The sequence below is a fragment of the Cinclus cinclus genome, chromosome 33 (assembly GCF_963662255.1).
Source record: "Cinclus cinclus chromosome 33, bCinCin1.1, whole genome shotgun sequence".
Taxonomy (NCBI): Eukaryota; Metazoa; Chordata; class Aves; order Passeriformes; family Cinclidae; genus Cinclus; species Cinclus cinclus.
Window position 1 is genome coordinate 2,503,278 of NC_085078.1, and position 27,981 is coordinate 2,531,258.

At 55.8% G+C, this 27,981-nt stretch overlaps 1 protein-coding gene across 3 annotated transcripts; it reads right to left on the bottom strand.

The window, feature by feature from the left end:
• Positions 1–2: 2 nt before the first annotated feature.
• PHF8 (PHD finger protein 8) lies at positions 3–27,938 on the bottom strand. 3 transcript variants are annotated; one of them, XM_062512100.1, is made up of 21 exons: positions 27,820–27,938; positions 26,857–26,942; positions 26,140–26,248; positions 25,057–25,217; positions 24,126–24,267; positions 22,712–22,898; positions 21,421–21,583; positions 20,423–20,510; positions 19,471–19,577; positions 17,579–17,670; positions 15,959–16,048; positions 15,264–15,431; positions 14,892–14,977; positions 14,173–14,252; positions 12,104–12,189; positions 9,374–9,486; positions 8,191–8,441; positions 5,395–5,490; positions 3,675–3,784; positions 1,723–2,101; positions 3–863 (listed from the first exon to the last, which is right to left on the bottom strand). In XM_062512100.1, the coding sequence occupies exons 1-21, from the start codon at positions 27,915–27,917 to the stop codon at positions 775–777; spliced, it is 2,781 nt and encodes a 926-aa protein (XP_062368084.1). In that variant the 5' UTR covers positions 27,918–27,938; the 3' UTR covers positions 3–774. The 3 variants fall into 3 exon arrangements, with proteins under 3 accessions (XP_062368084.1, XP_062368082.1, XP_062368081.1); XM_062512098.1 differs by having other exon boundaries at positions 14,173–14,324; XM_062512097.1 differs by having other exon boundaries at positions 14,158–14,324.
• Between the last annotated feature and the right edge of the window lie 43 nt (positions 27,939–27,981).

Here is a 27,981-nt window from a genome sequence, read left to right on the forward strand (position 1 = left end):
ACAAGATCTCGGCAGAGCGCTGCCGGAGGGAAGACCGAGATCTCGCGAGAGCTGCTCGGCGGCGCGCGCTATGGGCGTGGTCACGTGGCAAAGCCAAGAGCACTTTTTTACCGATTCCAGGAGTTGGTTTTTTTTTTTTTTTTTTTTACCTTTTTTTTTATTCTACAAATACAAAAGGAGGGGGGCGGGGCCGCGGTCTCCGGAGACGCCTACAAAACAGGGGCAGCCAATAGGAAGCAGCCCTGCCCCGTCAATCAACCTGAAGACACTTGGGGGAGGAGCAAAAAACAGCAGGGACCAATCAAAAATGGCTCCGCCCTTCCTGCAGCTGTGGGGCGGGGCTTGTCCAATCGCCTAAACTCCTGGAGGCGGGAAACGAGATAGCCCCGCCCCCAGCTTATCCGCAGCCAATGGAAAGGTGGGAACAGCGGCAGGCGAGGCTTGGATGCAGCTCCACCCGTTTTAGGGGCGTGGTTTGTCGCTAGGTGGGCACCGTTTTAAAAGCCACGCCCCCTTTTTGCCCTAGACGGCAACGGGCGTGGCTTGAGCTGTGATGAGCTGTGGGATCCGCATTGTGGGCGTGGCCTCAGGGTAGGTGTGATCACATACGAAATGGGCGTGGTCTAAAGCAGGCCACGCCCTTTGAGTGAGCACAGCATTGTTCTGATGGGTGTGGTCCCATCAGGCCCCGCCCTTTCATGCTCAACCCCGCCCATAGTTCATTGTTGATGCTGCAGTGGGCGGGGCCTCGCCGGGTGTGGCCGGGCCCCTCCCTCAGAGCAGCAGTTTCCCATTCCGGTGGATTTTGAGGATCCGGCCCAGGCGCTGCTTGGCTGTGGCCAAACCCTTCCGGGGTCGTTTCCCTGCGGGTGGGGTTGGGAATGTCAGTGGGACCGCGGCCATCAGAGCAACTTGAGACCACCAAAAACATCCCAAAAAACCCTCAGATCAATGCACACCCCACCCAAGAACCCCTCAGACTCAGGGAAAACCCCAAAATTCCCCCAAATCCCACCCCAAAATGCCTCAGACACCCCCAAATCCCCCAAAACCCCCTCAAGGCCCCCTGCAGCTGCCCCAAACCCTCCCCTAAATCCCCCTTCAGCCCCCCTAAAACCCCTCAGATATCCCCAGACACCCCAACCCTCCCCAAACCCCTCTGCAGCACCCCCAAAACCCCTCAGATACCCCAAACCCTCCCCAATCCCCTCTCAAATCCCCCAAATTCCTCTGCAGCACCCCCAAAACCCTTCAGACACCCCAAACCCACTCCAAACCCCCAACTACCCCAAAATCTTCCCCAAACCCACCAAACACCCCACAATCCCTCTGAAGCACCCCCAAAAACCTTCAGACACCCCAAACCCCCCTCACCCCTCTGGAGCACCCCCAAAACCCCTCAAACACCCCAAACCCACCCTAAACTCTTTCCAACCCCCCTACACCCCCCTCAAACCCCCCAATCTCTCCCCAAACGCTCTCTACCACCCCAAAACCCCCCCCAAACTCTCCCCAATTCCCCCCAACCCCCCCCAAGCCCCTTAATCTCTCCCCCAACCTCCCCAAACCCTCCCAATCCCACTCAAACCCTCCAAACTTCTCTGCAGCACCCCCAAAACCCTTCAGACACCCCAAACCCAACCCCAAACCTGCCTCAACCCCCCTGTAAACCCCCCAGAAGCCCCTCAATCTCTCCCCCGAGCCCCCCCAAAACCCCCTCACCGTGGCTGGGGGGAGCCGTTCCGGGGGTTCCCCGGCGCTGGCTCAGGAACACCCCCGGGGCCATGGGGGTGGGGGCACGGCCGGGCTGAGCCCCGGGCGGGGGTCCCGGCCCCCCCGGCCGTGCCGTGTACTCGTGGTCAGCCAGGCTGGGGGGGTACGGAGCCTCCGGGGGGGGCTCCGGTGGGGGCTCAACCTCAGCTTCACCCCCCCCCAAATCCGCTTCGGGCTCGGGGTCTCCCCCCTCGGGGTCGGGTTCGGGGTCTTCGTCTTCTTCATCTTCTTCGTCTTCTTCTTCCTCCTCCTCTTCCTCCTCGGGGGAGGGGGGCGAGGGGGGGCGGCGCTTGGCCGGGCCCTTCCTGCGCTGCAGCTTTCGGTGTTCCTGGAGGGGTGGGAATTGGGGGGTCAGGGGGGTCATGGAAGGATTTGTGGGGGTTTAGGGGTTTTTGGGGGGATTTAGGGGGGTCATGGAAGGATTTATGGGGGTTTAGGGGTTTTTTTGGGGGGGATTGGGGGGTCATGGAAGGATTTATGGGGATTTAGGGTTTTTTTGGGGGGATCGGGGGTTCATGGAAGGATTTGTGGGGGTTTAGGGGTTTTTTTGGGGGGGATTGGGGGGTCATGGAAGGATTTGTGGGGGTTTAGGGGTTTTTTTGGAGGGATTGGGGGTTATGGAAGGATTTATGGGGATTTAGGGTTTTTTTGGGGGGATCGGGGGGTCATGGAAGGATTTGTCGGGGTTTAGGGGTTTTTTTGGGGGGGATTGGGGGGTCATGGAAGGATTTGTCGGGGTTTAGGGGTTTTTTTTGGGGGGGATTGGGGGGTCATGGAAGGATTTATGGGGATTTAGGGTTTTTTTGGGGGGGATCGGGGGTTCATGGAAGGATTTGTGGGGGTTTAGGGGTTTTTTGGGGGGGATTGGGGGGTCATGGAAGGATTTGTGGGGGTTTAGGGGTTTTTTTGGTGGTTGGGGGGGTTGATGGAAGGATTTATGGGGTTTTGGGGGCTCAGGGGGGGTTTAGAGGGGTCATGGAAGGATTTATGGGGGTTTAGGGGTTTTTTTGGGGGGGCTTCTAAGGGGTTGGGGGGGTGTAGGGGGGTTTTGGGGGGGTCATAGAAGGATTTATGGGGGTTTAGGGGTCAGAGAGAGATTTATGGGGTTTTGGGGGGATTTATGGAGGTGTTTGTAGGGTCAGGGAGAGGATTTAGGTTTTTTTGGGGGGGTTATGGGGGGTCAGTAGGGGATTTATGGGGGATTTGTGGGGTATCAATCTCCCTCAAAGCCCCCAGACCACAAACCCCCAGTTCCTCCCAGTGCTCCCAGTTCACCTGCTGGGCCTCTTTGGCATTCCCAAACCTTCCTTAACAACCCCAAAATCATCCCCAAAAATCACCCCAAAACCCCCCTGAACCACTTCAAACACCTCTGGACTCCCCAAAAATGCCCCCCCCCCAAACCCCAAACCACCACCCCAAGTGTTCCCAGTTCCTGCAAGTGTTCCCAGTTCCTCCAAGTTCCTCCCAGTTCCTCCCCAGTTGTTCCCAGTTCACATTCTGGGCCTGTTTGGCACCCCAAAGCTCCCTCAGACACCCCCTGAGCCCCCCAAATCCCCCACAGACCCCAAATCTGCCCCCCGAAATTCCTCCCAGTTCCTCCCCAGTTCTTCCCAGTGTTCCCAGTTCACCTGCTGGGCTTGTTTGGCACCCCAAAACTCCGCTCAAACACCCCCTGAGCCCCCCAAATCCCTCCCAAACCCCAAATCTGCCCCTTGAAATTCCTCCCAGTTCCTCCCAGTGTTCCCAGTTCCTCCCAGTTCACCTGCTGGGCCTGTTTGGCACCCCAAAACCGTCCCTCAGACACCCCCTGAGCCCCCCAAATCCCCCCCAGACCCCAAACCTGCCCCCTGAAGTTCCTCCCAGTTCCTCCCCAGTTGCTCCCAGTGCTCCCAGTTCACCTGCTGGGCCAGTTTAGCGGCCGCTGCCGCCAGCCCGGTCTCCACCGAGGCCACGCGCGTCCCCTCCCGCACCGGGCGGCTCTGCCGGGGCAGCGACGGCGTCACCCGAGCTGGGGGGACACCCCGAAATCAGGGGACAAGGAAAGGGGGACACCCCAAAAATCAGGGGACAAATAACGGGGGGCACCCCAAAACCAGACCCCAAATCAGCCCCAAACCCTAAGGAGAAGGGGACAGGGATCCCCAGGGACCCCAAATTCCTCCAGGAACCCCAAATGTCACACCAGGAATCCCAAATCCCCCCCAAGAACCCCAAATCTCCCCCAAGAACCCCAAATTTCCCGCCAGGGACCCCAAGTCTCACTCCAGGAACCCAAAATCCCAAACCAGGGATCCCAAATCCCACTCAAGAACCCCAAATTCTCCACCAGGAACTCCAAATTTCCCCTGCAGGAACCCCAAATCCCCTCTGAGAACCCCAAATCCCCCCACAAGAACCCCAAATTTCCCTCCAGGAACCCAAAATCCCAAACCAGGGATCCCAAATCCCACTCAAGAACCCCAAATTCTCCACCAGGAACTCCAAATTTCCCCTGCAGGAACCCCAAATCCCCTCTGAGAACCCCAAATCCCCCCACAAGAACCCCAAATTTCCCTCCAGGAACCCAAAATCCCAAACCAGGGAACCCAAATCCCAACCCAGGGAACCCAAATCCCCCCAAGAACTCCACATTTTCCACCAGGAACCCCAAATTTCCCCTCCAGCAACCCCAAATCCCAACCCAGGGAACCCAAATCCTCTCCAGGAACCCCAAGTCCCTTCCAGCAACCCCAAATCTCACACCAGGAGCCCCAAATTTCCCCTCCAGAAACCCCAAATCCCCCCAAGAACCCCAAATCCCAACACAGGCACCCCAAATCCCAACCCAGGGGCCCCAAATATCACTCCAGGAACCCCAAATCTCACACCAGGAACTCCAAATTTACCCTCCAGGAGCCCCAAATCCCCCCAAGAACCCCAAATCCCAACCCAGGGGCCCCAAATATGACTCCAGGAACCCCAAATCTCACACCAGGAACCCCAAAATCCCAACCCAGGGGCCCCAAATATCACTCCAGGAACCCCAAAATCCCAACCCAGGGACTCCAAATCCCCTCCAGGAACCCCAAGTCCCTTCCAGCAACCCCAAATCTCACACCAGGAACCCCAAATTTCCCCTCCAGCAACCCCAAATCCCAACCCAGGGAACCCAAATCCCAACGCAGGGACCTCAAATCCCAACCCAGGGACCCCAAATCCCCCCAGCAACCCCAAATCCCAACCCAGGAACCCCAAATCCCAACCCAGGGACCCCAAATCCCAACAAAGGGACCTCAAAACCCAACCCAGGGACCCCAAACTTCCCCCCAGGGACCCCAAATATCACACCAGGAACCCCAAATCTCACACCAGGAACCCCAAAATCCCAACCCAGGGACTCCAAATCCCCTCCAGGAACCCCAAATCTCACACCAGGAACCCCAAAATCCCAACCCAGGGACCCCAAGTCCCCTCCAGGGACCCCAAGTGTCACTCCAGGAACCCCAAATCCCAACCCAGGGACCCCAAAATTCCCCCAGGAACCCCAAATCCCAACCCAGCCCCCCAAACCACCCACCCCTACCCAGGGACCCTCCCAAAAACCCCCAAATTTCCCCACCCACTCCCCCCCTCCCAAACCTTTGGGGCTCCATGGGGCGTCGTCCGTCACCTTCTTCTTTTTGGGGAGCGATTTTAGGGCGGGGTCGTCCTCGTCCGACTCCAGGGAGGGATAAACTGGGGGAGAGGGGCAAAAAATTGGGGTTCAGGGGGGTCCTGGGGGCAGGAAAAAGGGGGTTCAGGAGGATTCCACCACGGCCTGGGGGGAATTTTGGAGCATTCTGGGATTTTTTTCGGGATGTTTTGGGGTGTTTTGAGGTGGTTTAGGGGTATTTTGGGAGGTTTTTTGGGGTATTGTTTGAAGGTTTTGGGGTGGTTTTGGAGTATTTTGGGATATTTTGGAGGTTTTGGGGAGGTTTTGGGGTATTTTTGGGTAATTCCGAGCTATTTTTTGGAGTGGTTTTGGGATAATTTGGGAGTATTTTGGGATATTTTGGAGGTTTTTGGGAGGTTTTGGGGTACTTTGGGGTAATTTCAAGTTATTTTTTGGGGTGGTTTTGGGATAATTTGGGAGTATTTGGGGATATTTTGGGAGTATTTTGGGATATTTTGGAGGTTTTTGGGAGGATTTGGGGTATTTTTGGGAGGTTTTGGGGTAATTTTGGAGTATTTTGGGAAATTTTGGAAGTTTTTTGGGAGGTTTTGGGGTATTTTTAGGAGGTTTTGGGGTAATTCTGGAGTATTTTGGGATATTTTGGAAGTTTTTTGGGAGGTTTTGGGGTATTTTTAGGAGGTTTTGGGGTAATTCTGGAGTATTTTGGGATATTTTGGAGGTTTTTGGGAGGTTTTGGGGTACTTTGGGGTAATATCAAGTTATTTTTTGGGGTGGTTTTGGGATAATTTGGGAGTATTTTGGGATATTTTGGAGGTTTTTGGGAGGTTTTGGGGTACTTTGGGGTAATTCCGAGCTATTTTTTGGAGTGGTTTTGGGATAATTTGGGAGTATTTTGGGATATTTTGGAGGTTTTTGGGAGGTTTTGGGGTATTTTTGGGAGGTTTTGGGGTAATTTTGGAGTATTTTGGGATATTTTGGAAGTTTTTTGGGAGGTTTTGGGGTACTTTGGGGTAATTTTAAATGGGGTTTTTTGGGTATTTTTGGAAGGTTTTGGGGTATTTTTGGAGCATTTAGGGGTGTTTTGGGAGGGGTTTTTTTTGGATGTTTTGAGATGTTTTTGGGATATTTTCAGGATGCTTTCAAAATATTTTTGGGTTATTTTCAGGATATTTTGGGATATTTATTTTCAGGATACTTTTGGGTTATTTTCAGGGTATTTTTGGGATATTTTCGGGATACTTTTGGATTATTTTCAAGATATTTTCAGGGTATTTTTGGGATATTTTCAGGGTCTTTTTGGGATCTTTTTGGGATCTTTTTGGGGTGTTCTCAGGATATTTTTGGGGCGTTTTCAGGATATTTTCGGGATATTTTCAGGACACTTTTGGGATATTTTCGGGGTGTTTTCAGGATATTTTCGGGATATTTTCAGGATATTATTGGGATATTTTCAGGATATTTTCGGGATATTTTTGGGATATTTTCGGGATACTTTCGGGGCGTTTTCAGGATATTTTCGGGATGTTTTCAGGATATTTCCAGGATAGTTTCAGGACACTTTCAGGATACTTTCGGGGTATTTTCGGGGTGTTTTTGGGATGTTTTCAGGATATTTTTGGGGCATTTTCAGGATATTTTCAGGATATTTTCAGGATATTTTCAGGATATTTTTGGGATATTTTCAGGATATTTTCAGGATATTTTTGGGATATTTTCGGGATACTTTCAGGATACTTTTGGGGCGTTTTCGGGATATTTTCAGGATATTTTCAGGATATTTTCGGGATACTTTCGGGGCGTTTTCAGGATATTTTTGGGGCGTTTTCAGGATATTTTCGGGATATTTTCAGGATATTATTGGGATATTTTCGGGATATTTTTGGGATATTTTCGGGATACTTTCGGGGCGTTTTCAGGATATTTTCGGGATGTTTTCAGGATATTTCCAGGATATTTTCAGGACACTTTCAGGATACTTTCGGGGTATTTTCGGGGTGGTTTTGGGATGTTTTCAGGATATTTTTGGGGCATTTTCAGGATATTTTCAGGATATTTTTGGGATATTTTCGGGGTGTTTTCAGGATATTTTCGGGATATTTTCAGGATATTTTCGGGGCGTTTTCAGGATATTTTCAGGATATTTTCAGGATATTTTCAGGATATTTTTGGGATACTTTCGGGGCGTTTTCAGGATATTTTCGGGGTATTTTCAGGATATTTTCAGGATATTTTTGGGGCGTTTTCAGGATATTTTTGGGGTATTTTCAGGATATTTTCAGGATATTTTCGGGATATTTTCGGGGCGTTTTCAGGATGTTTTCAGGATATTTTTGGGATATTTTCAGGACACTTTCAGGATATTTTCGGGGCGTTTTCAGGATATTTTCAGGATATTTTCGGGGTATTTTCAGGATATTTTCAGGATATTTTCGGGGTATTTTCAGGATATTTTCAGGATATTTTCAGGACACTTTCAGGATATTTTCGGGGCGTTTTCAGGATATTTTCAGGATATTTTTGGGATATTTTCGGGGCGTTTTCAGGATGTTTTCAGGATATTTTTGGGGCGTTTTCAGGATATTTTCGGGGTATTCTCAGGATATTTTTGGGATATTTTCAGGACACTTTCAGGATATTTTCGGGGCGTTTTCAGGATATTTTCAGGATATTTTTGGGATATTTTCGGGGCGTTTTCAGGATGTTTTCAGGATATTTTCGGGATATTTTTGGGGCGTTTTCAGGATGTTTTCAGCCCCACTCACTGTACTCAGCATCCTTGAAGCAGGCCCCCAGGCTGTCCTGCTCATCCAGGCTCCCCTCGGCCTCGCTGTCCGTGCTCCTGGGGGCTGGGGGGGCTCTGCGGGGACCCCCAGAACCTCCAGGACCCCCTCTCTCGGTTCCTCCACTCCCTCCCCACCAGTTTGGGGGTCCCAGGGGGGTCCCCGCGGGCAGGTTGGCCATGCAGAGCATTCCCTGGATGGCCTCGCGTGTGCTGGGGGAGGCGGGCGCCTCGCTGCGGGGGGAAAGGGGAAAAAATGGGGGGGGGGGGGGGAAAAAAAGGACAAAAATGGGAAAATTTGGGGTTTTTGTGGGGGAAGGAGGGGGAGGGGTTTGGGGTTATCAAATTGAGGAGAGATGACCCCAAAAACGGAGATGGGAGAGGGTGGAAAGTGAGCCCCCAAAAATACCCCTGGGACAACAAATAATCCCAAAATCTAACCTGTGACCCCAAATAACCCTCAAGTGACCCCAAAATCCAACCTGTGACCCCAAATAACCCCCCAGTGACCCCAAAATCCAACCTGTGACCCCAAATAACCCCCCAGTGACCCCAAAATCCAACCTGTGACCCCAAATAACCCCCCTGTGACCCCAAAATCCAACCTGTGATCCCAATTAACTCCCCAGTGACCCCAAAATCCAACCTGTGACCCCAAATAACCCCCAGTGACCCCAAAATCCAACCTTTGATCCCAAATAACCCCCAGTGACCCCAAATAACCCCCCAGTGACCCCAAAATCCAACCTGTGATCCCAAATAACCCCCAGTGACCCCAAAATCCAACCTGTGACCCCAAATAACCCCCCAGTGACCCCAAAATCCAACCTGTGATCCCAAATAACCCCCCAGTGACCCCAAAATCCAGCCCATGACCCCAAATAACCCTCAGTGACCCCAAACTGAACCCACAACCCCAAATAACCCCCCGGTGACCCCAAAACCCAACCTGTGACCCCAAATAACACCCAGAGATACCAAAACTGAACCCACGACCCCAAATAACCCCTAAGGACCCCAGAATCCAACCTGTGACCCCAAAACTGAACCCATGACCTCGAATCACCCGCAGCGACCCCGAAACCCAACCCATGACCCCAAATCACCCCCAGGACCCCCAGTCCCAAGGACTGTCCCCCCCAGAGCCCTCAGGGACCCCCCCAGACCTGAGCTGGGGGTACTCGGAGCCCCCCACTTGCCGGCTGGCCTTGAGCAGGTCCAGGATCCCAGCGCTGCCCCCCGCAGCCCCCTCGTCCTCCTCGTCCGTGGTGTAATCCTCCTGGGGGGGGGGTCCAAAAATGTCCCAAAAATACCCCAAAATATCCCCAAAAATATCACAAAAATATATACGCAAAATATCCCAAAAATATACCCAAAATATCCCCAAAATGTCCCCAAAAATATCCCAAAAATATACCCAAAATATCCCAAAAATATCCCCAAAAATATCACAAAAATATACCCAAAAATACCCCAAAATATCCCCAAAAATATCCCAAAAATATCCCCAAAATATCCCCAAAAATGTCCCAAAAATGTCCCAAAAATACCCCAAAATATCCCCAAAAATATCACAAAAATATATACCCAAAATATACCAAAAATATCCCAAAAATATACCCAAAATATACCCAAAATGTCCCCAAAAATATCCCAAAAATATACCCAAAATATCCCAAAAATATCCCCAAAAATATCCCAAAAATGTCCCAAAAATACCCCAAAATATCCCCAAAAATATCCCAAAAATATACCCAAAAATACCCCAAAAATCCCCAAAAATATCCCAATAATATACCCAAAAATACCCCAAAATATCCCCAAAAATATCCCAAAAATATACCCAAAATATCCCAAAAATATACCCAAAATATCCCAAAATATCCCCAAAAATATCCCAAAAATATATACCCAAAAATATCCCAAAAATATCCCAAAAATGTCCCAAAAATATACCCAAAATATCCCCAAAAATATCCGAAAAATATACCCAAAAATACCCCAAAATATCCCCAAAAATATCCCAAAAATATACCCAAAATATCCCAAAAATATCCCCAAAAATATACCCAAAAGTGTACCAAAATATCCCCAAAAATATACTCAAAAATATACCAAAATATCCCAAAAATATACCCAAAAATATACCAATACATACCCAAAAAATATCCCAAAAAATATCCCCCAAAAATGTCCCAAATTATCCCAAAAAATATCCCAAAAATGTATCAAAATAGCCCAAAAACATACCCAAAATATCCCAAAATATACCCAAAAATGTCCCAAAAATATCCCCAAAAAATCCCAAAAATATACCAAAAAATATCCCAAAATGTCCCAAAAATATCCCCAAAACTATCCTAAAAATATACCAAAATATCCCAAAAAATATCCCCCAAAAATGTCCCAAAATATCCCAAAAAGTGTCCTATAGTATCCCAAAATATCCCCAAAATATCCCCAAAAATATCCCAAAAATATACCCAAAAGTATACCAAAATATCCCAAAAATATACCAAAATAGCCCAAAAATATCCCAAAATATCCCCAAAAAATCCCAAAAATATACCCAAAAATATCCAAAAAATATCCCAAAATGTCCCAAAAAATATCCCCCAGAAATGTCCCAAAAATATCCCAAAAAGTGTCCTATAGTATCCCAAAATATCCCCAAAAATATCCCAAAAATGTCCCAAAAAATACCCCCCAATATGTCCCAAAAACATCCCCAAAATATCCCCAAAAATGTCACAAAATATCCCAAAAAATGTCCTACAGTATCCCAAAATATCCCAAAAATATCCCAAAAACGTCCCAAAATCACCCCAGTCCGTGGTGTAATCCTCCTGGGGGGGATCCAAAAATGTCCCAAAATAACCCCAAAAACATCCCCAAAATATCCCCCCAAAAAAATGTCCTAAAATATCCCAAAATATCCCAAAAATATCCCCAAAAAATACCCAAAAAATTTTTTTAAAATCTCAAAAAAATACCCCAAAACTAACCACCAAAAATATCCCAAGATATCCCAAAGATATCCCAAAAATATCTCAAAATGTCCCAAAATCATCCCAAAAATCTCCCCCAATCCCCCCCAAAATTCCCTTGAGACCCCCCCCAGTTTCCTTAGACACCCCAAATCCCCCCAAAAAAATCCCCCAAAAAACCCCAAACCCCCATGAATCTCCCCAAACCCCCCCAAAATCCCTCATGAATCCCAACCCCCCCCCAAAAAAAATCCTAAAACCCCCAAAATTCCCCCAAACCCCCTCAAAACCCCCTTAAATCTCCCCCAACCCCCCCCCAGACCCCCCAAAAAAACCCCACTAATCTCCCCAAAAAAATCCCCCAAAATCTCTCATGAATCCCAAAATCCCCCCCCCCCAAAAAAAAATCCCAAAACCCCCAAAATTCCCCCAAACGCCCCCAAAATCCCCTTGAGACCCCCCCCCAGTTTCCTTAGACACCCCAAATCCCCCCCAGATCCCCCCAAAACCCCCCAAAAATGCCTCATGAATCCCAAAACCTCCCACAAAAAAAAACCCAAAAAATCAAAAAAACAACCCCCCAAAATTCCCCCAAACCCCCACAAAAATCCCCCCAAAACCCCCCCAAGAATTCCCCCAAATCCCCCCAAAATCCTCTCAGGACCCCTCCCCAAGATTCCTGAGACCCCAAATCCCTCCCAGAGCCCGACCCAAAAAACCCCAAAACCCCCCCAAAATCTCCTAAGGACCATCCCCAGTTCCCTCGAAAACCCCAAAACCCCTCCAGAATCACTCAGAAATCCCACCCAAATCCCCCCAAAAATCTCCTTGAGACCCCACCCCATTCCCTGACACCCCCCAAAACCCCCCCAGAGCCCCCCAAAACCCCCGGGTCCCCCCCAGACCCACCTCGATGTCGAAGTCGACCTCCCCCGGTTCCCGCACCCGGTTGGGGTCGGAGCAGGGCTTGGCTCGGGGCAGCTTCCGGGGGAGCCCTGGGGGACCCCAAAAATGGGATTGGGGACCCCAAAAATGGGGTTGGGGACACCGAAAATGGGGTTGGGGACACCGAAAATGGGGTTGGGGACACCGAAAATGGCAATGGGGACACCGAAAATGGGATTGGGGACACCGAAAATGGGAATGGGGACACTGAAAATGGGAATGGGGACACAGAAAATGGGATTGGGGACCCCAAAAATGGGATTGGGGACCCCAAAAATGGGATTGGGGACACCGAAAATGGGATTGGGGACACCGAAAATGGGAATGGGGACACTGAAAATGGGAATGGGGACACCGAAAATGGGATTGGGGACACCAAAATGGGAATGGGGACACTGAAAATGGGATTGAGGACCCCAAAAATGGGATTGAGGACCCCAAAAATGGGATTGGGGACACCAAAATGGGAATGGGGACACCGAAAATGGGAATGGGGACACCGAAAATGGGATTGGGGACACCGAAAATGGGAATGGGGACACTGAAAATGGGATTGAGGACCCCAAAAATGGGATTGAGGACCCCAAAAATGGGATTGGGGACACCAAAATGGGATTGGGGACACCGAAAATGGGGTTGGGGACACCAAAAATGGGATTGGGGACACCAAAATGGGAATGGAGACACAGAAAATGGGATTGGGGACACCGAAAATGGGGTTGGGGACCCCAAAAATGGCAATGGGGACACCGAAAATGGGAATGGGGACACTGAAAATGGGAATGGGGACACCAAAAATGGGATTGGGGACACAGAAAATGGGAATGGGGACACTGAAAATGGGATTAGGGACCCCAAAAATGGGAATGGGGACCCCAAAAATGGGATTGGGGACCCCAAAAATGGGATTGGGGACCCCGAAAATGGGATTGGGGACACAGAAAATGGGATTGGGGACACAGAAAATGGGAATGGGGACACAGTAAATGGGATTGGGGACCCCGAAAATGGGATTGGGGACACCAAAAATGGGATTGGGGACACAGTAAATGGGATTGGGGACACAGTAAATGGGGTCGGGGGGGGGGACACCCCAAAAGGGGGTGTTGGGGTTGTTTTGGGGTCAGGTTCGGGGTGTTTTGGGAAGTTTTTGGGATATTTTGGGGACATTTTGGAGATGTTCTGGGGCCATTTTGGGAGAGGTTTTAGGGACGTTTTGGGGCTGTTTTGTGAGAAGTTTTGGGGCCGTTTTGGGCACACTTTTGGGGTCATTTTGGGGTCATTTTCGGCACACTTTTGGACACATTTTTGGGGTCATTTTGGGCACACTTTTGGGGTCATTTTGGACACACTTTTGGGGTCATTTTGGGGTCATTTTGGACACACTTTTGGGGTCATTTTGGACACACTTTTGGGGTCATTTTGGGGTCATTTTGGACACACTTTTGGGGTCATTTTGGGCACATTTCTGGGGTCATTTTGGGGTCATTTTGGGCACACTTTTGGACACACTTTTGGGGTCATTTTGGGCACACTTTTGGGGTCATTTTGGGGCCATTTTGGGCACACTTTTGATTTTGGGCACACTTTTGGGGTCATTTTGGGGCCATTTTGGGGTCATTTTGGGGCCATTTTGGGCACACTTTTGGGGTCATTTTGGACACACTTTTGGGGTCATTTTGGGGCCATTTTGGACACACTTTTGGGGTCATTTTGGACACACTTTTGGGGTCATTTTGGGGCCATTTTGGGGTCATTTTGGGGTCATTTTGGACACACTTTTGGGGTCATTTTGGGCACACTTTTGGGGTCATTTTGGGCACACTTTTGGGGTCATTTTGGGGCCATTTTGGGCACACTTTTGGGGTCATTTTGGGCACACTTTTGGGGTCATTTTGGGGCCATTTTGGGCACACTTTTGGGGTCATTTTGGGCACACTTTTGGGGTCATTTTGGGGTCATTTTGGACACACTTTTGGGGCCATTTTGGGGTCATTTTGGGGCCATTTTGGACACACTTTTGGGGTACCCACGGGGCAGGCGGCGCGGGCCCCGCCGAGGGGGGGTCTCGTCGATCTGCAGCTCCTCCTCAGAGTCCAGGTCCAGGGGGGAGCTGGGGGGGGAGCACGGGGGGGATGGGGGGGGCCGGGACCCCCAGAGACCCCCGGGGCGGCTGCGGCGGGGCCTGCGGGGGAGGGGCGTCAGGGGGACCCCCCCGAACCCCCAAAATCCATCCCCGAAACCCAAAACCTAACCCTGACCCCAAAACCCATCTCTGAACCCTCCAAAATCCATCCCTGAACCCCAAAATCCATCCCTGACCCACCCAAAATCCATCCCTGACCCCCAAAATTCATCCCTGAACTCCCCCCTAAAACCCTCTGGGACCCTCCTGTACCCCCCAAACTCCTCCTGGCACCCCAAAACCCCCCAATTCATCCCCAGACTCCTCTAGGACCCCTCTGGTGCCCCCCAAAATCCTTCTGGGACCCCCCAAAGTCCTCGAGACCCCTCCCCAGTTCCCCCCAGTGCACCCCCAAGTCCTTCCCAGTCCCCCAAAACCACCCCAGGACACCCCAAACCCCTCTGGGCTCCTCATGAACCCCAAAATCCATCCCAGATCCCCCCTAAACCCCACCAGGCCCCCCCAAACCCCTCTGGGGTCCCCCAAAACCACCCCTGGACCCCCCCCAGCCCCTCTGGGGCCCCCCAAAACCTCCCCAGGATTCCCCCCAGCTCCCCCAGCCCTCACCGAGCCCCCCCATTGGCCAGCAGGATTTGGGGGTCCCCCTCAGAGTCGGGGTCCGTCTCCTCCGGGCTGGAGCTGGGGGGGTCAACCTGGGGGGGGCATCCCGAGATTTAGGGGGGAGGGGAACCCCAAATCCACCCCCCTCCCCCAGAGCCCCCCACCACTGCCCCCCAGTCCCTCCCAGTGCTCCCCACTTCCTCCCCAGTGACCCCCAGTTCCTCCCAGTCCCTCCCCAGTGCACCCCACTTCCTCCCAGTTCCTCCCCACTGTCCTCCCAGTCCCCTCCCAGTGCCCCCCAGTCTTCCCCCAGTTCCTCCCAGTCCCTCCCCAGTGCTCTCCCAGTCCCTCCCCAGTGCTCTCCCAGTCCCCCCTCACCTCCTCCTCTTCCTCGGGGGGGGCCGGGGGGGGGTTCGGGGTCCCCCCCTCGTCGGGGGGGCGAGAGTTGGGGTGGGGCTTGCGGGGCCCCCCCTTTTTGGGGGCTTGGACCCCCCAGGGGGGCCCAAAGGGGGTCCCTGACATCCCAGTGCTCTGCTGGAACAGCTCCTGTGGGGAGAGCTCCCAGTCACTCCCAGTACGGCCCAGTAACCCCCAAACATCCTCAGTGCCCCCCCCCAGGGCCCCCCCCAGTCACTCCCAGTATGGCCCAGTAACCCCCAAACATCCTCAGTGCCCCAACCAGGGCCCCCCCCAGTCACTCCCAGTATGGCCCAGTAACCCCCAAACATCCTCAGTGCCCCAACCAGGGCCCCCCCCAGTCACTTCCAGTATGGCCCAGTAACCCCCAAACCTCCTCAATGCCCCCTCACTCCCTCCCACTGCCCTCCAGTCCAGCCCAGTGCCCCCTCATTCCATCCCAGTACCCCACCAGTTCCTTCCCAGTCCCTCCCACTGCCCCCCCATTCCCTCCCAGTGCCTCCCAATTCATCCCAGTGCCACCCCAGTTCCATCCCATTCCCTCCCAGCTCCTCTCAATCCCCCCCAGTCCCCCCCCAGTGCTCCCCCAATCCCTCCCAGTGCCCCCCAGTGCCCCCTACTCCCCCCCCCAGTCCCTCCCAGTGCTCCCAGTTCACCTCTGCCAGCCGGATCTCCCTGCCCAGTTCCTTGACCAGCTGTCCCGGCCGCACAGTCTCGGGGATCTCCTGCTCGTGCTCGGCCAGGACCTGGGGAGGAAAGGGTTAAAATGGGGAGGTGGGGGGACCCCAAAAAACTTCCCCCAAAAACCTCCCCCCCCCCACCAGAGCCCCCCAAGATCCTTCAGGACCCCCCAAATAACCCCAAAAATCCCTTTGGAAACACCCCAAAATTCTCAGCCCCACCCCCCCAAAATTCCCTGAGCCCCCCAAAATCCTTCGGGACCCCTCCCAGAGCCCCCCAAAACCGCTCAGTCCCCCCCAGAATTCCCCACAGATCCTCCCAGAGCCCCCCCAAAATCCCTTCAGGATTCCCGAAATCCCCCTCAGAGCCCCCCAGAATCCCTTCAGGATTCCCCAAATCTCCCCCAAAATCCCTTCAGGATTCCCCAGTTCCCCCCCAGAGCCCCCCAAAATCCCTTTAGAACCACCCCAAACTCCACAGCCCCTCCCCAAATCCCCCCTGAGCCCCCCAAATCCCCCCTGAGCCCCCCAAATCCCCCTCAGAGCCCCCCAAAAATCCCTCTGGACTCCCCCAGAGCTCCCCAAAACTCCCCCAGATCCTCCCAGAGTCCCCCACACACCCTGGAGATCCCTCCAAATCCCCCCCAAGCCCCCCAAAATCCCTTCAGGATTCCCCAAATCCCCCCCAGAGCCCCCCAAAATCCCACAGGATTCCCCAAATCCCCCCCAGAGCCCCCCAAAATCCCACAGGATTCCACAAATCCCCCGCAGAGTCCCCCAAATCCCCCTCAGAGCCCCCCAAAAATCCCTCTGGACTCCCCCAGAGCTCCCCAAAACTCCCCCAGATCCTCCCAGAGTCCCCCACACACCCTGGAGATCCCCCCAAATCCCCCCCAGAGCCCCCCAAAATCCCTTCAGGATTCCCCAAATCCCCTCCAAGCCCCCCAAAATCCCTTCAGGATTCCCCAAATCTCCCCCAAAATCCCTTCAGGATTCCCCAAATCCCCCCTGAGCCCCCCAAATCCCCCCTGAGCCCCCCAAATCCCCCTCAGAGCCCCCCAAAAATCCCTCTGGACTCCCCCAGAGCTCCCCAAAACTCCCCCAGATCCTTCCAGAGCCCCCCACACACCCTGGAGATCCCTCCAAATCCCCCCCAGAGCCCCCCAAAATCCCTTCAGGATCCCCCAAATCCCCTCCAAGCCCCCCAAAATCCCTTCAGGATTCCCCAAATCTCCCCCAAAATCCCTTCAGGATTCCCCAAATCCCCCCTGAGCCCCCCAAATCCCCCCTGAGCCCCCCAAATCCCCCTCAGAGCCCCCCAAAAATCCCTCTGGACTCCCCCAGAGCTCCCCAAAACTCCCCCAGATCCTCCCAGAGTCCCCCACACACCCTGGAGACCCCTCCAAATCCCCCCCAAGCCCCCCAAAATCCCTTCAGGATTCCCCAAATCCCCCCCAGAGCCCCCCAAAATCCCACAGGATTCCACAAATCCCCCGCAGAATCCCCCAAATCCTCCCAAAGGCCCCCCAAAATCCCACAGGATTCCCCAAATCCCCCCCCCAGAGCCCCCCAAAATCTCCGGGGTCCCCCCCAAACCTCTCGGCGTGTCCAGGCTCGGAAGGCTCCGGTCAGGGCTCGAGCTCCCAGTACCAAATAGGCCGCGGGGTGCCGGCGGTTCTCCCGCAGCCCTGCACCCCAAAAACCCCAAAACACCCAGCTGGGATGGGAACCACCAGAGCGGCGTGGGAACCTCGGGGACAACCCCAAAATTGGGGTGGGAAACTCTGGGATAATCCAAAATCAACGTGGGAACAAATGGGGACACCCCAAAATTGGGATGGGAAAATCAGGGGAAACCCAAAATTGAGGTGGGAAACTCTGGGATAATCCAAAATTGGGGTGGGAAACTCTGGGATAATCCAAAATCAACGTGGGAACAATGGGGACACCCCAAAATAGGGATGGAAAAATCAGGGGAAACCCAAAATTGAAGTGGGAAATTCTAGAATAATCCAAAATTGGGGTGGGAAACTCTGGGATAATCCAAAATCAACGTGGGAACAATGGGGACACCCCAAAATTGGGATGGGAAAATCAGGGGAAACCCAAAATTGAAGTGGGAAATTCTAGGATAATCCAAAATTGGGGTGGGAAACTCTGGGATAATCCAAAATCAACGTGGGAACAATGGGGACACCCCAAAATTGGGATGGGAAAATCAGGGGAAACCCAAAATTGAAGTGGGAAATTCTAGAATAATCCAAAATTGGGGTGGGAAACTCTGGGATAATCCAAAATCAACGTGGGAACAATGGGGACACCCCAAAATTGGGATGGGAAAATCAGGGGAAACCCAAAATTGAAGTGGGAAATTCTAGGATAATCCAAAATTGGGGTGGGAAACTCTGGGATAATCCAAAATCAACGTGGGAACAATGGGGACACCCCAAAATTGGGATGGGAAAATCAGGGGAAACCCAAAATTGAAGTGGGAAATTCTAGAATAATCCAAAATTGGGGTGGGAAACTCTGGGATAATCCAAAATCAACGTGGGAACAATGGGGACACCCCAAAATTGGGATGGAAAAATCAGGGGAAACCCAAAATTGAGGTGGGAAACTCTGGGATAATCCAAAATCAACGTGGGAACAATGGGGACACCCCAAAATAGGGATGGAAAAATCAGGGGAAACCCAAAATTGAAGTGGGAAATTCTAGGATAATCCAAAATTGGGGTGGGAAACTCTGGGATAATCCAAAATCAGCTTGGGAACCACAGGGACGCCCCAAAATTGTGGTGGGAAAATCAGGGGTAACCAGAGATAAGCCCCCCCAGGTGTGGTTTAAACCCCCCCAGCTGTGTTTAAACCCCCCCAGGTGCGGTTTAAACCCCCCCCAGGTGTGTCTGAAGCCCCCCCAGGTGCGGTTCAAGGCCCCCCAGGTGTGTCTGAAGCCCCCCCAGGTGCGGTTCAAGCCCCCCCAGGTGTGGTTTAAACCCCCCCAGCTGTGTTTAAACCCCCCCAGGTGCGGTTTAAACCCCCCCCAGGTGTGTCTGAAGCCCCCCCAGGTGCGGTTCAAGCCCCCCCAGGTGTGTCTGAAGCCCCCCCAGGTGCGGTTCAAGCCCCCCCAGGTGTGGTTTAAACCCCCCCCCAGCTGTGTTTAAACCCCCCCAGGTGTGTCTGAAGCCCCCCCAGGTACGGTTCAAGCCCCCCCAGGTGTGGTTCAAGCCCCCCCAGGTGTGGTTCAAACCCCCCCAGGTGTGGTTCAAGCCCCCCCAGGTGTGGTTTAAACCCCCCCAGGTGTGGTTCAAGCCCCCCCAGGTGCGGTTCAAGCCCCCTCAGGTGCGGTTCCAGCCCCCTCAGGTGCGGTTCCAGCCCCCCCAGGTGCGGTTCAAACCCCCCCAGGTGTGTCTGAAGCCCCCCCAGGTGTGTCTGAAGCCCCCCCAGGTGTGTCTGAAGCCCCCCCAGTCCCCAGGAGGGGCACCCACCTCGGAAGGTGTCGAGCAGGTGCCTCCCCACGTACCAGCAGATGGTCTCAAAATTGGGGAATTTGGCCAGGTCGGGGGTGTTGAGGCGGCGCTGCAGCTCGTACGCCCTGGGGGGGATTTTGGGGGGTTTGGGGAGGGGTCCACAGGTAAACTCTCCCCAAAACACTCCCAAGGCCCCCAAAAGCCTCTCCAAGCCCCCTAAATTCCCCCCAAAACCTCCTCAAAGCCCCTGAATTCCCACCCAAAACCCTCTCAAAAGCCCAAAACTCCCCCCCAGCCCCCCAAACTCTCCCCAAAGCCCCCCCAAACTCTCCCCAAACTCTCCCCCCGTCCCCCAAACTCTCCCCAGACCCCCAAAGCCCCCCAAAACTATCCCCAAAGCCCCCCCAAACTCTTCTCAGACCCCCAAACTCTCCCCAGCTCCCCCAAGACCCCCCAAACTCTCCCCCAGCCCCCCAAACTCTCCCCAGACCCCCCAAGAACCCCCAAACTCTTCGTAAAGCCCCCCAAACTCTCCCCCAGCCCCCCAAAGCCCCCCAAAACCCTCCCAAACTCCCCCCAGACCCCCAAAGCCCCCCAATCTCACCCCAAAGTCCCCCCAAACTCCCCCCAAAGCCCCCAAACTCCCCCCCAGCCCCCCAAACTCACCCCAAAGCCCCCCCAAACTCTCCCCAGACCCTCAAACTCCCCAAACTCTCCCCAAAGCCCCCCCAAACTCTCCCCAGTCCCTCAAACTCCCCAAACTCTCCCCAAAGCCCCCCCAAACTCCCCCCAGTCCCTCAAACTCCCCTCAAAGCCCCCCCCAAACTCTCCCCCAGCCCCCCAAACTCCCCCCAGTCCCTCAAACTCCCCCCAAAGCCCCCCCCAAACTCTCCCCCAGCCCCCCAAACTCTCCCTAGACCCTCAAAGCCCCCCCAAACTCTCCCCAAAGCCCCCCAAGCCCCCCACCCACCGGAGCTGCATGCCGATGTTGAGGCTGTGCAGGAAGTGCCCCCCAAAGGCCAGAGAGTCCACGGGGGTCAGCACGGCGTGGATCCAGCCTGGGGGAACACGGCAACTGGGCAAACTGGGGGCACTGGGAGGGGGAAACTGAGGGAACTGGGCAAACTGGGAGGGGGACAGGGGGAACTGGGGAAACTGGGAGGGGGGCAGAGGAAACTAGGGACACTGGGGGAAACTGGGAGGGAGGGCAAGGGGAGCTGGGAGGGGGGCAGGGGGAACTGGGGGAAACTGGGAGGGAGGGCAGGGGGAGCTGGGAGGGGGGCAGGGGGAACTGGGGACACTGGGGGAACTGGGGGAACTAGGAGGGGGGCAGGGGGAACGGGGAAAACTGGGGGGGCAGGGGGAACTGGGGACTCTGGGGGAAACTGGGGGAACTGGGGGACACTGGACAAACTGGGAAGGGGATGGGGGAACTGGGGGGGGGGCAGGGGGAACTGGAGGACACTGGGCAAACTGGGAGTGGGAGAGGGGGAACTGGGGGACACTGGGAGGGGGAGAGGGGGAACTGGGAAAACTGGGGACACTGGAAGGGGGAACTGGGGGAACTGGAGACACTGAGGGAAGGGGGAAAACTGGGAGGGGGGCGGGGGAACTGGGGGGCAAACAGGGCACTGAGAAACGGGGTTAACTGGGGGAACTGGGGACACTGGGAGGGTGAGCTAGGAGGAGACAATGGGAAGGGACTGGGAGCACTGGGGGAACTGGGAGGGGACAATGAGAGAGGACACTGGGAGGTACTGGGAGCACAGGTGACACTGGGGACACATTTGGGCTCTGTCCCTGGCACAGCTGGTACAGGTGACACCAGGGGTGTGTCCAGGTGTCCCCAAGCCCCCCTCACCTGTGGGGATGAAGAGGGTCTGGCCCTGGCACAGGTGACACAGGGAGTGTCTGTCCTGACACAGGTGACACTGGGGGTGTGTCCAGGTGTCCCCAAGCCCCCCTCACCTGTGGGGATGAAGAGGGTCTGGCCCTGGCGCAGGTGGCACCGGAAGCACCGATCCACCTGGTCCCCAAAGAAGAGCTCGGGCTGGTTCCGGGAGCTGCTCCAGGCCTCGAACAGAGCCAGGTTGGCGGCCGAGGGACGCGCCAGGTAAAAGATCTGCTCACCCTGGGGACACAGGTGACACAGGGCAGGTAATGGGTATGAGACGGGACAGGTGAGAGGTGGGGTTTGGGACAGGTGAGGGGGACACAGGCAGCTAATGGGTACAAGATAGGACAGGTGAGAGGGGATGTGGGACAGGTGAGGGGTGGGATGTGGGACAGGTTTGGGGGAGGAATGAGAATGGTGTGGGGTGGGATGTGGGGCAGCTTTGGGGGGATGTGGGGCAGATGTGGGGTGGGATGTGGGGAAAGTAAAGGGCAGGATAGGAGTGAGGTTTGGGGTGGGATGTGGGGCAGGTGAGAGATGGGATTTGAGACAGGTATGGGATGAGATATGGGGCAGGTGAGGGGTGGGATATAAACCAGGTTTGGGGTGGGATGTGGGGCAGGTGAGAGGGATGTGGGGATTTTGAAATATGGAACAGGTGATTGAGGACAGGTACGGGACCCCTCCCAAAGCCCCCTCACACCCCAAACACGCGGTACCAGGCCGAGGTGCCCCCACAGTCAATGTGGAAGTGCCACACACCCCCAGCCCCAATTCCCCCCAAATCCCCTCTAACTGCCCCCAAACCCCCTCTAATGCCCCCAGTCCCCTCCCAAAGCCCCCTTATACCCCAAACACGAGGTACCCCCTCAGGGTACCCCCCTGAGAGAGCAGAGGTGCCCCCACAGTCAACGCGAATGTCGCTGTAGCCCGACACCCCCAGCCCCAATTGTCCCAAACCCCCTCTAAGCCCCACCAAATCCCCCCCAAACCCCTCGAGGACCCCCCTAGTACCATGAGCACGTGGTACCAGCCCAAGTTGCCCCCACAGTCAATGTGGAAGTCCCACACACTCCCAGCCCCAATTGTCCCAAATCCCCTCTAATACACCCCAAACCCCCTCTAAGACCCCCCCCCCCCCAAATCCCCTCAAACTCATCCAAACCCCAAAAAAATCCCCCCAAACCCTTCAAGGACCCCCCCTTATACCCTGAACACGTGGTACCAGCCCAAGTTGCCCCCACAGCCGATGCAGAAGTCACTGTAGCGCAACACCCCCAGCCCCAATTGTCCCAAATCCCCTCTAACTCCCCCCAAACCCCCTCTAAGACCCCCCAAACCCCTCTAAGACCCCCCCCCTCGTACCCTGAGCACGTGGTACCAGGCCGAGGTGCCCCCACAGTCGATGTGGAAGTCGCTGTAGCTGTCCCTGGCCCCCATCAGACAGAATTTCTGCACACTCGGCCGCTCCCGCGCCGACTCCCCCGGCCACAGGTTCTCCACCCACGAGAGCTTCCGCACGATCCTCGGGGTCTGCACCAGGTTCGACAGCCTGGGGGACCCCAAAAATGGGGGGTCAGGGGCTGCAGACCCCTTCCCCGGGCAGGGGGTACTCCAAGGTGGAGAGGGAAATGGGGGATGTCCAGTGTGGGGTGATGGGGAGGGGCAGGATCTGGGATTTTGGGAGAGAGGGCCACGGATTTTGGGGGAGGATCTGGGATTTTGGGAGTTTTTGGGGGAGGATTGGGGATTTTGGGGGTCCCTGTGTTTGGAGAAGAAGGGAAGGGGGAGGATCCAGGATTCTGGGGTTTCTTGAGGGGAGGATCTGGGATTCTGGGGGTTTTTGGGGGAAGATCTGGGATTTTGGGGGTTCTTGCGGTGGGGGGGGAAAAGGGAAGGGAGAGCACTGGTAAGGATTTGGAGCACTAGGAGAGACTGGGAGGGGTTGGGATGGACTGGGAGTTACTGGGAGCACTGGCAACGACTGGGAAGGAACTGAGAGTTCCTGCAAGCACTAGGAAGGACTCAGAAGGATCTGGGAGTTCCTGGGAGCACTGGGAAGGACTGTGAGGGAACTGGGAGCACGGGGAAGGAACTGGGAGTTCCTGAGAGCACTGGGAAAGAACTGGGAGTTCCTGAGAGCACTGGGAAAGAACTGGGAGTAACTGGGAGGGAACTGGGAGCACGGGGACGGACTGTGAGGGAACTGGGAGCATGGGGAAGGAACTGGGAGTAACTGTGAGGGAACTGGGAACACTGGGAGCACAGGGAAGGAACTGGGAGTTTCTGGGAGCACGGGGTTGGACTGGGAGGGAACTGGGAGCACGGGGAAGGAACTGGGAGTTCCTGAGAGCACTGGGAAAGAACTGGGAGTTCCTGAGAGCACTGGGAAAGAACTGGGAGTTCCTGAGAGCACTGGGAAAGAACTGGGAGTAACTGGGAGGGAACTGGGAGCACGGGGACGGACTGGGAGGAAACTGGGAGCACTGAGAAGGAACTGGGAGTAACTGTGAGCACTGGGAAGGACTGTGAGGGAACTGGGAGCATGGGGAAGGAACTGGGAGTTCCTGAGAGCACTGGGAAAGAACTGGGAGTAACTGGGAGGGAACTGGGAGCACGGGGACGGACTGGGAGGGAACTGGGAGCATGGGGAAGGAACTGGGAGTAACTGTGAGGGAACTGGGAACACTGGGAGCACAGGGAAGGAACTGGGAGTTCCTGAGAGCACTGGGAAAGAACTGGGAGCAACTGGGAGGGAACTGGGAGCACTGGGACCCACCGCGTGTCCGAGAACTCGAGGCCGGTGACGCTGAGGACGCGCTCACGCCGGGGCCCCCCCAGGTAGGACACGAAGTCCCCGAGGCGCATGCGGAGCTCGGCCTGGCGCCCCACGTCCAGCACGGCCACCACCTTGTCAGCCCCTGTGCACCCCAAAACCTCCCTGAGCGCCCCCAAAACCATCCCGAACCTCCCTGAGCGCCCCAAAACCTCCCTGAGCGCCCCCAAAACCATCCCGAACCTCCCTGTGCGCCCCAAAACCTCCCTGAGCGCCCCCAAAACCATCCCGAACCTCCCTGTGCGCCCCAAAACCTCCCTGAGCGCCCCCAAAACCATCCCAAACCTCCCTGAGCGCCCCAAAACCTCCCTGAGCACCCCCAAAACCATCCCAAACCTCCCTGTGCGCCCCAAAACCTCCCTGAGCGCCCCCAAAACCATCCCAAACCTCCCTGAGCGCCCCAAAACCTCCCTGAGCGCCCCCAAAACCATCCCGAACCTCCCTGTGCGCCCCAAAACCTCCCTGAGCGCCCCCAAAACCATCCCAAACCTCCCTGAGCGCCCCAAAACCATCCCAAACCTCCCTGAGCGCCCCAAAACCTCCCTGAGCGCCCCCAAAACCATCCCAAACCTCCCTGTGCGCCCCAAAACCTGAATGGGGATCCCAGACCCCCCCTAAAGCCCCTGGGACCCCTCCCCCAGACCACCCCAAAAGCCCCTCAGACACCCCTTAGACGCCCTCAAAGAGCCCCTGAGACCCTCCCAGACCCCCCCAAAAACTACTGGGACACCCCAGACTTCCCAAAAAACCCCTAGGACCCTCCTAGACCCCCCTAAATACCCTGGGACCACCCCAGATCCCCCCAATAGCCCCTCAGACACTTCTAGGTTTTCCCAAAAACCCCCTGAGACCCCCCCCTCAACCCCAGACTGACCGACGTGGTGCAGGACGTCGCGGGGGGTGAAGGACGGGGGGGGCAGGGTCATGCCCAGCCCCTCGTGCCTGGACACCAGGATGGGGACACTGAAGCTGTTCTCCTCCAGGTACTCCACGGTCAGCTGGGCCCCGCTCGGCCGCAGCAGCACCTCGTCCGCGCTGGGGGAGGGGTGGGAACGGGGGTTAGGGACCCCCGGAGGGACCGGTGTACCCCAGGGTGACCAACAGCACCCCAGGAGTGACCAACAGCACCCCAGGGGTGACCAGTGTACCCCAGGGTGACCAACAGCACCCCAGGAGGGACTGCTGTACCCCAGGGTGACCAACAGCACCTCAGGAGTGACCAACAGCACCCCAGGAGTGACCGGTGTACCCCAGGGTGACCAACAGCACCTCAGGAGTGACCAACAGCACCCCAGGAGTGACCGGTGTACCCCAGGGTGACCAACAGCACCCCAGGAGTGACCGGTGTACCCCAGGGTGACCAACAGCACCTCAGGAGTGACCAACAGCACCCCAGGAGGGACTGCTGTACCCCAGGGGTGACTGCTGTACCCCAGGGTGACCAACAGCACCCCAGGGTGACCAACAGCACCCCAGGAGGGACTGCTGTACCCCAGGGTGACCAACAGCACCCCAGGAGGGACTGGTGTACCCCAGCAGTGACCAACACCACCCCAGCAGTGACCAGTGTACCCCAGCAGTGACCAACAGCACCCCAGGAGGGACCAACAGCACCCCAGGAGGGACCAACAGCACCCCAGGAGAGACTGCTGTACCCCAGGGTGACCAACACCACCCCAGGGTGACCAACAGCACCCCAGGAGGGACTGCTGTACCCCAGGGTGACCAACAGCACCCCAGGAGGGACTGGTGTACCCCAGCAGTGATCAACACCACCCCAGCAGTGACCAGTGTACCCCAGCAGTGACCAACAGCACCCCAGGAGTGACTGACATCACCCAGGAGTGACCAGTGCACCCCCTGGAGTGACCAACATCACCCAGGAGTGACCGACACCCCAGAAGTGACCCTCACCTGGCACTGACCCTCACCTGGCACCGACCCACCCCGCCCTCACCTGGGGAAGGTGCGGCCCCGCAGCTCCCGGATGAACTGGGCACTGCCGGTCCGGGCCGGACGTCCAGGATCCTGCTCTGGAGCCTTGGCTGGGCCACGGCGCCGCTTCACTGCGGGGACACAGGGACACGGTGGGGACAGGGACACAGGTGGGGATAGAGGGACACAGGGACACGGGTGGGGACAGAGGGACACACAGGGACACAGGAGCAGAACGACACAGGAACAACTAGGGACACAGGTGGGGACAGGGGGACGACCATGGACAGAAGGACACAGGTGGGGACACTGGGCAGAACAAGGACACGTGGGGACCCAGAGACCCAAGGACACACAGGGGAACAGAGGGACACAGGTGGGTCTGGGATCCCAGGGATCCACGGGGACACGGGTGGATCCAGAGACGGGGGACATGGGGAGACCAGGACATGGATGGACCCAGGAACGGAAGAGTCACGGGGAACCCACAGGCAATCAGGGAGGGGTGGGAACAGGAAACTGGGGAACGGAGGATCCGTGTGGCCACCAGTGGATCCAGAGAGGCCCAGGAATGGAGGGACATTGGAGGATCCACCAGGACCTGGATGGATCCAGGAACAGAAGGACCCGCAGGGAACTGGGAATGGAGGGACACGGGTTGATCCACCGAGAGCCCAGAGCATCTGCACCCAGCCGGGCCCCACCCCAGTGCATCCCAGTCCCTCCCAGTCCCACTCACTGACTGAAGGCCCTCTGAGCACGGCGCATTGGGGGCAGTGGTACAGGTCGATCTCGGCCGCCGCCTCCTCCTCCACCCCCACGCAGCTGTGGGAACACCTCAGTAACTCCCAGTGCCTCCCAGCAACCCCAGGCATCTCCCCAGTAACCCCCATCACACCCCAGGACTCTTTTTGTGCCTCCCAGTTCCTCCCAGGCTTCTCCCTATCTCTCCCAGCAATCTCCAGTCCTTCCCTGACTCCTTCCCAGTACCCTCATGACTGCTCCCAGTATTCCCCCAAGGCCCTCACAGACCCTCCAGTACCCCCAAAACCCTTCCCAGTTCTTCCCACTACACTCCAAACCCCTTCAAGTACACACCTGGACTTCTTCCAGTCCTTTCCAGTGCCCCCCAGATGCCTCCCAGTGCCTTCCAAGTACCCCAGTACTCCCCCCCACGACCTTCCAGACTTCTCCCACCCTTTCCCAGTACCCCCTCAAGTCCCTTCCAGTACCCCTGAACTTCTCCCAGGTCCTTCCAGCACCCTCCAGATGCCTCCCAGTAGCCCCTAGTGCCTGCCCCAGCACCTCTCAGACTTCACCCGGTCCTTCTCAGTACCTTCCAGACCCCTCCCAGTACCTCCCAAGTCCCCCTCCCCAGTATCTCCCAGATACCTCCCAGTTCCCCCAGCCTGGTCCCAGTGCCCCCCAATCCCCCCACAGCCTGACCCAGTGACCCCCCACTCCCCCCCATCTCATCCCAGTGCTACCCAGTCCCCCCCAGCCTGGTCCCAGTCATCCCCCCCCCCAGCCCATCCCAGTGCCTCCCAGTCCCCTCCAGCCTGGTCCTAGTACCCCCCAATCCCCCCGCAGCCTGTCCCAGTGTCCTCAGCCTGGTCCCAGTACCTCCCAGATCCCCCCCCCAGCCCATCCCAGTGCCTCCCAGTCGACCCCCCCAGCCCGGTCCCAGTGCTCCCAGTCACACCTGCCATGGAACCAGTCCTGGCAGCCATCGCACTCGATCATGAAACGGGTCACGTCGTAGGGCAGGCGGCACAGGCAGTACACGGGCACCGAGGCCATGACCGGGCCCCCGGGGCGACCCCCGACCCTACGGACCCCCACGACCCCCCCCCGGCCCGGGACA